Genomic DNA, 8,363 nt, shown 5'->3' on the forward strand with positions numbered 1-8,363 from the left:
AGTGCACTGGAGCAAAGATGGCTCACCTTCCGGTTCAGGCCTGGAGACTGCTCCTTGGCAGACACCCGTCCTCGGGTGGGGAAAGGCGCCGGATGCCGGATGGGAAGTGTTTCCTTAAGGCCAGTACACAGAAGCTGTAGCTAGAGGCCGCCCAGGTTGTACCACATGCTGGGAGACAAACTCGGTAGTGTAAGAGTTAGCCAGGTGATACTGCTTTTGCTGGCATGAAGGAGTCATAGAAAGCAGCTGGGGAGGGGGCACTATGTGACAGGGTTGGAGTCCCTGAAAGAACTCAGGTGTAGTGATTTGAATATGTTTGGTCCAGAGAGTGGCACTCCTTGGAGGAGTAGATTTGGAGTAGGTGTGTCATTGTGGGTGTGGGCTTTAAGACCCTCTTCCTAGCTGTCTGGAAGGTAGTTTTCTGTTTGACTTGGGAACAAGAGGTGAAACTCTCAGCTCTCATGAACCATGCCTACCCAGATGCTGCCATGTTCCCACCTTGATAAAATAGACTGAACCTCTGAACCTGTAAGCCAGCCCCAATTAAACGTTGTCCTTATAAGAGTTACCTTGGTCATGGTGTCTGTTCACAGCAGTAAAACCCTAAAATACCAGGAGAGGTTATTGGTGAAAGTGAAGTCCCGTTGCAGCAGAAGACCACCAGTTCCATGGGACAACCACCAGAAAGCAGTATCAATAGTGTGGAGCCAGCTGGAGCCTAGAAGACAAACTCTGGATGCTGTGTAGGGCAGAACAGAAGAGTGACCCACTTTGGAGGAGCTCAGAAGGTCTTAAATGGATCCCAGACATTGGACACTGAGTTGTTTATACAACTCGAGTTTTATTTTTACATTGTTCTGATTGTAACTGTGCCCTAGTTCTTCCTACTTGAAGTAAGAGAGTATTTAACTTATTTTTTAAAACCCACAGTTGTCGATGCTGAATTTTAAAAGCAACTTTGACTTTGGATCTTTCCTTTTTAAAGAGATTGGATTTTAACATGTTTGAAAATGTAAAGATTGGGACTAAGTTCGTAAAATGTTTTATATTGCAATGTTTATATTAATGAGTGATCTTGGGGATGAACTCTTGAGGAAAGGTTGTGGCTTAACAGTGATATGTTTCTATCAAGTTGAAAAGGGGTCAGTGGTGCTAGCTAGTTGTATGTCAACATGACACAAGCCAGAGTCAGTGGAGAGAAGATGCAACTGAGTAAATGCCTCTAAAATAGCAGGCAGTAGGCAAGCCTGTAGGGCATTGACTTAATTTGTAATAAATGAGAAAGCACTCAAATCATTGTGGGTGATGCCACATCTCGGTTAAAGGTGCTGGGTTCTATAGAAAGCAGGATGCGTGAGCTATGTTGTATAAGCCAGTGAGCAGTGCTTTTCCATCTTCTCTGTTTTAGATTCTGCCTCCAGGCTCCTGCCACAGTTGAGCTCCTACCCTGACTTCCTTCACTGATGAACACAATGATGTGGAAGTGTAAACCAAAAGAACCCTTTCTACTCCAAGAGGCTTTGGTTCTGGAGTTTTATTACAGCAGTAGTAACCCTGACTAAGAAATCTGTCCTCCTAACCTGAAGACTATAGGCAATGTCCTCAGGCCTTTTCTCAGCCTACGAAATACTTTATCACTAATTTGTTGGTTTCTGTGTGTTTCTATGACTATGCAAAAAGTGTATGCACAAAATGTATGTCAGATACGAAGAAGGCCAGAAAAGAGTACCAGATGCCATGAAACGGGACTTATACCGGGTTCTGAGCTACAATATATGTGTTGGAACCGAACCTAGCTGATCTGCAAGGGCAGCAAGGTCCCTTAACTGCTAAGCCATCTCTGCAGGCCCGGCTTCTGATTCTGCCCCCATTGAAGATTGTGTATACATGAGAGCCTGTGTACACACGTGCTTTCTTTCTATGTCTGACCCATCCTCACTCTCCATATGGGCAGGGGCTAGTACACATCGTGCTGAGGAAGGGGAAACAGTTTAAGCACATATTCTGGGTTTAGAGAGATGGCTCAGCAGTTAAGAGCAACAACTGCTCTACCAGAGGACCTCAGTTCAATTCCCAGCAGCTACATGATGGCTCACAACCATCTGTAATGGGATCTGATGCCCACTTCTGGTGTGTCTGAAAACAACTAGAGTGTACTCATATAAATAAAAATAAATAAGCACACATTCTGATAGTCAAACAGAGGGCTGCCATATGCAGAGACTCCACTTTTCCAGGAGGAATGTAAGGTTCAGTCATCTGCTCTGGGATTGAGGAAGGTCCCTGAGAATGGAGCACAAGACTCCCTGGCTTCAGTGTCCTCCTCTGTGTCAAGGAGCATATCTGCCAGCTGGATGACCACACAGTGTGGACAAGAGAAGTTCACTCCTGCTGTACTCACCCTCAGGGTCTCCTGATATGGGAGGCTGCACCTCTAACTAAGACTCACTTTCTTACCAGGGGAGATCTGAAAGCCAGTTCCTCAGGGGATGGGGGAGTCCTGTCCCATCATCTTCTGGGCTAAGGGTTTTCTCTAGCAACTTCCAACAATGATGGCATTTTATCTGCTCCATTGCAGAACTGCCAGTGTGAATGACCAGGAAGGGACTGGTGAGCAAACCTTGCCAAATTCTCTGGGGACCCTGGGCTGAGCAGTATAAAGGGCAGCTGAACAGGGCCCCAGAAGAGCATCTTCAGTCTTCCAAGTGACCCACTCTACACCTGTGAGCACAGACTCTGGAGATGAAGGCCCTGCTCCTGACCTTCGGCCTCAGCCTCCTGGCTGGCCTGCGAGCCCAGGCCTTCCCCACCATGGAAGAGAATCAGGATGTGAGGCTGAGATGGGCAGGGACTTCAGGTGGCTTTATGGCAGACAGTGGGCTGAGGCTGCTGGTTGGAAACCCCATTCCTTCTCTATCTAAAGAGAGTTGTAGAGTCAGGCTTGAACACTTACTCTGAAGAAATGTCAGACAAAGCACGTGGAGTCTGCTTACATGGTTCTGGGAGCAGAGAGCTGGAGGAGATAGAACTTCTACATTTTCACTATTCTCTGGGCATGCAAGGGTCTGGGATAGTTTCTTGCCTACAAAGGTTGGGGACCACACAGNTGTGGCCCTGGTACTGCTAGTTTACTTAGTGGCCCAGTAGAACGATTGCCTGAGGAACACTTCACATGCCCAGAACTTGGGGGCTGAGATAGAGGTGGGGGTGTGGACTAGAGGCATTAACTCCTGTCTACCTTAGTCCTGATAGCCAGGTACCTTCTCCAGGTGTCAGGAACGTGGTATTTGAAAGCTACAGCATGGGACAAGGAGATTCCTGACAAGAAGCTTGGGTCTGTGTCTGTGACTCCTGTGAACATCAAGACCCTGGAAGGGGGCAATCTGCAAGTGAAGTTTACTGTCCTGTAAGTGTGTGCCAGCTTCCTGGCATTTGCTTTGCCCACACAGGACATATGGTGACTGAGCTTGGGGCCCAAGTCAGCTCCCAGAACACCCAGTACCAGATATTTTGCAGGCAACAGTAACTCTCAGGGTGTCTCAGCTTACAGAGGATCATGGGACGGTAGGTCACCCAGAGAAAGTATCTCAGCTGCAAGGGGCCACCAACTTTCTATTCTGATATAACATCCTTTGTCAGGGTCTCGGGGTTGGAAAGGGTTTAACTCCTAGACCCAAAGTGAGCACACAGTCTGGCCCTGTTCCTCCTTCAGTGTAAATTCCTGTCTAGGACAGAGGCAGAGATCCCGGTTTCAGAAGGGCCCAGAGGGTGCACANGACCCCAGCGAGAAAGGCTTTCAGTCTCTGCATAGGCAGTGTTGAAATCCCAGCCTATTCCCACCAGTGTGCTCTGTCAAACATGTGACCTCATATCTGTGGGCTTGTCACCTCTGTGACCACTCACTGTGTGACTTCTCATCTATGTAGACANCCTCACTCTCCATATGGGCAGGGGCTAGTACACATCGTGCTGAGGAAGGGGAAACAGTTTAAGCACATATTCTGGGGTTAGAGAGATGGCTCAGCAGTTACAACAACTGCTCTACCAGAGGACCTCAGTTCAATTCCCAGCAGCTACATGATGGCTCACAACCATCTGTAATGGGATCTGATGCCCACTTCTGGTGTGTCTGAAAACAACTAGAGTGTACTCATATAAATAAAAATAAATAAGCACACATTCTGATAGTCAAACAGAGGGCTGCCATATGCAGAGACTCCACTTTTCCAGGAGGAATGTAAGGTTCAGTCATCTGCTCTGGGATTGAGGAAGGTCCCTGAGAATGGAGCACAAGACTCCCTGGCTTCAGTGTCCTCCTCTGTGTCAAGGAGCATATCTGCCAGCTGGATGACCACACAGTGTGGACAAGAGAAGTTCACTCCTGCTGTACTCACCCTCAGGGTCTCCTGATATGGGAGGCTGCACCTCTAACTAAGACTCACTTTCTTACCAGGGGAGATCTGAAAGCCAGTTCCTCAGGGGATGGGGGAGTCCTGTCCCATCATCTTCTGGGCTAAGGGTTTTCTCTAGCAACTTCCAACAATGATGGCATTTTATCTGCTCCATTGCAGAACTGCCAGTGTGAATGACCAGGAAGGGACTGGTGAGCAAACCTTGCCAAATTCTCTGGGGACCCTGGGCTGAGCAGTATAAAGGGCAGCTGAACAGGGCCCCAGAAGAGCATCTTCAGTCTTCCAAGTGACCCACTCTACACCTGTGAGCACAGACTCTGGAGATGAAGGCCCTGCTCCTGACCTTCGGCCTCAGCCTCCTGGCTGGCCTGCGAGCCCAGGCCTTCCCCACCATGGAAGAGAATCAGGATGTGAGGCTGAGATGGGCAGGGACTTCAGGTGGCTTTATGGCAGACAGTGGGCTGAGGCTGCTGGTTGGAAACCCCATTCCTTCTCTATCTAAAGAGAGTTGTAGAGTCAGGCTTGAACACTTACTCTGAAGAAATGTCAGACAAAGCACGTGGAGTCTGCTTACATGGTTCTGGGAGCAGAGAGCTGGAGGAGATAGAACTTCTACATTTTCACTATTCTCTGGGCATGCAAGGGTCTGGGATAGTTTCTTGCCTACAAAGGTTGGGGACCACACAGNTGTGGCCCTGGTACTGCTAGTTTACTTAGTGGCCCAGTAGAACGATTGCCTGAGGAACACTTCACATGCCCAGAACTTGGGGGCTGAGATAGAGGTGGGGGTGTGGACTAGAGGCATTAACTCCTGTCTACCTTAGTCCTGATAGCCAGGTACCTTCTCCAGGTGTCAGGAACGTGGTATTTGAAAGCTACAGCATGGGACAAGGAGATTCCTGACAAGAAGCTTGGGTCTGTGTCTGTGACTCCTGTGAACATCAAGACCCTGGAAGGGGGCAATCTGCAAGTGAAGTTTACTGTCCTGTAAGTGTGTGCCAGCTTCCTGGCATTTGCTTTGCCCACACAGGACATATGGTGACTGAGCTTGGGGCCCAAGTCAGCTCCCAGAACACCCAGTACCAGATATTTTGCAGGCAACAGTAACTCTCAGGGTGTCTCAGCTTACAGAGGATCATGGGACGGTAGGTCACCCAGAGAAAGTATCTCAGCTGCAAGGGGCCACCAACTTTCTATTCTGATATAACATCCTTTGTCAGGGTCTCGGGGTTGGAAAGGGTTTAACTCCTAGACCCAAAGTGAGCACACAGTCTGGCCCTGTTCCTCCTTCAGTGTAAATTCCTGTCTAGGACAGAGGCAGAGATCCCGGTTTCAGAAGGGCCCAGAGGGTGCACANGACCCCAGCGAGAAAGGCTTTCAGTCTCTGCATAGGCAGTGTTGAAATCCCAGCCTATTCCCACCAGTGTGCTCTGTCAAACATGTGACCTCATATCTGTGGGCTTGTCACCTCTGTGACCACTCACTGTGTGACTTCTCATCTATGTAGACANTCACTCACACTGTGTGACCTCCTGTCCATGTGGCTTCTACCTTTGTGCCTAGTCTCACATCTTGGGACCTGTCACCTTTGTGGCCCCTGAACAACATGAGAATATCTGTGCTGTCTCCATGGTACCTGTCATTTGGGCTGTCCCTGATGTGGCAGTTATCTTGGAGTTTGTCCTTTATTCTTTCGCCCAGTCCCACTCACTGAAGCTTGTCCTCATTTGTCCAGGTGACAAACAGTAGTTGTGGGGCTCGATTCCATATACCTCCAAAGGGTCAGCCACAGGAATCACATCGCATGGAGGTTAAGAAGGGAGGGGTTTGCTTTAGACAGTAATTACAAATCAAGTAGGCCAGGCTCTTAAGGGAGTGAGCAAGAGACTGTCAGAGTGAGGGCAGCAGGTGGCATTACCCAGAACTGGAGCCACTGTGAGAGCCAGAGGCCTGGAAGAGGTGATGCAGGANGCCTGCTGGTAACATATGAAACTGAGTGAAGCCTGAACTTCCTTGGCCACCTTGGAAACAGGAAAAGGCAGGCCTTGATTTGGATGAGGCGAGCAGGGGAGGTGTGTGGCTGGACAGTGTGTCTCACAGACCTTCTGTCTTTCAGGATTGCAGGACAGTGCCAGGAGATGAGNACTCTCCTACAGAAGACAGATGAACCTGGCAAATACACAGCCTGTGAGTCCTTGACCTGTGATGGCTGCACTCAACCTCNCATGATCCATTTGAGGCCAGTGTGGCCATCTCAGGCTGCCCTAATGCCTGAGAAACCTCCTCTCCTTCAGTTCACCATGATCAATACCCATGATCACTCCCGGGAGCCAGTTTTCCATACAGATAGGAAGAGCTGACATTAAACACGGCGTTGGGTGTAGTACATTAATCCCTAAAAGAGAATTGATTGTTTTGTCTTAGGGAGGGTTACTGTTGCTGCCATGCAACACCATGAGAAAAAGCAAATTGAGGGGAGGGCTTGTTTCTTTATCATTTCCACATCAGTGTTCCTGATGAAAGGAAGTCAGGGCTGGAGCTCAAACCGAGCAGGAGATGGGAGCTGATGAAGAGGTCATGGAGGAGTGCTGCTTCCTGGCCTGATCTTCATGGCTTCTACACATGGCCCCTCTCTCAGTTGGGTGGGCCNACCTCCACTAATCACTAATTAAGACAATTCTTTACGAGCTTGCCTACAGCCTGATCTCATAGGAGCGTTTTCTCGGTTGGCCTCTCCCCCTCTCTGATGACTCTATCTTCTGTGAAGCAAACATAAAAGTAGCCCAGAGAACCCCACTGACAATGGCTGAGGTCCTGGGGGGAGTGAGAAAGGGGCTGCATTTGGCTCCAGAGGCAGACCCTCNTGTATGACACACAGGTTTGGGACACGGACATCTGTCATGCGTGTGTTTTCTAGGGAAATGAAGTGTCCTTGTACCCGAGGCTCTGGGGGTTGTGGAGAACCTGGGTCAGGAAGCCCTGAGCAACTGGGAGAGAGTCAGTGTTGAGATGTGCCAGTCCACCCTTGGAGCCTTGTTGAGGGTCCAGGGGCTTATTCAGAATGTGTATCNCTGTTCCTCTGCAGATAGGGGCAAACAGGTCCTCTACATCATCCCATCTGCAGTGGAGGACCACTACATCTTCTACTATGAGGGCAAAGTTCACAGACATCATTTCCGTGTGGCAAAACTCATGGGTGAGTCACGTGGTTATGAAACGGGCCAAGGACTCTCGGGGTGTAAGGAGCTTTGCTGCTGTTGTCTCCCCTTCACCCCATCGCTGCTTAATCTCCTGTGCCGGGAAGGACNCTCTATCAGCTCCCTCAGTTGTGTTCCTAATTCCATNTCCTTCANNTANAGGCAGAGACCCTGACATCAACCAGCAGGCCCTGGAAGATTTTCAGAATGCCGTAAGAGCTGGAGGCCTCAACCCAGAGAACATCTTCATTCCTAAGCAGAGTGGTAGGAATCAAGCTGCCATGTTCTCCCACCCCTATGCAGGGAAGGCAGTCAATCCCCCAGGACAACAGGCTGCCTCTCATCCATTTTGTCCTTTAGCGGTGGGAGAGATCCTGGCTGATGGAGGGGCCTTGGCTTTCTACCTGAATTCTCTGGGCTCCTGAGTCATTTTTTCCTTCTTGTTTTTCTTTTCATTGGACAGAAACCTGCCATCTAGGAAGCAATTAAGGTAACTGACCAGTCTGTGGGCACATTTGAGGAAATCCTGGTCTTGGAGTTACCAGGGTTTCTAGAGACCCTGTGTTCTAACNCTGGGGATAGAGACCCTTTTCTATCTGTGCAGGCAGGTACGGCCTCTGTCACTGGAACATATTCTATCTCTGTATTTTGTTCATATCCTTCCTTACTGTCGTTTCCTGAACTGCATGGTTCTGCCCTTGCTGGTGTCCGCAGTTGGCTTGCAGCTGGAGAGCATGCTCCTCTTTGTTTATCC

General features: G+C 49.3%; 1 protein-coding gene across 1 annotated transcript; it reads left to right on the forward strand.

Moving 5' to 3' along the window:
* Nucleotides 1-4,735: 4,735 nt before the first annotated feature.
* Nucleotides 4,736-8,098, forward strand: LOC110314954 (von Ebner gland protein 1). The gene is made up of 6 exons (XM_021189136.1): nt 4,736-4,822; nt 5,263-5,399; nt 6,529-6,599; nt 7,498-7,608; nt 7,772-7,873; nt 8,073-8,098. The coding sequence occupies exons 1-6, from the start codon at nt 4,736-4,738 to the stop codon at nt 8,096-8,098; spliced, it is 534 nt and encodes a 177-aa protein (XP_021044795.1).
* The last annotated feature ends 265 nt before the right edge of the window (nt 8,099-8,363 follow it).

The sequence above is a fragment of the Mus pahari genome, unplaced genomic scaffold (assembly GCF_900095145.1).
Source record: "Mus pahari unplaced genomic scaffold, PAHARI_EIJ_v1.1 scaffold_13971_1, whole genome shotgun sequence".
NCBI lineage: Eukaryota > Metazoa > Chordata > Mammalia > Rodentia > Muridae > Mus > Mus pahari.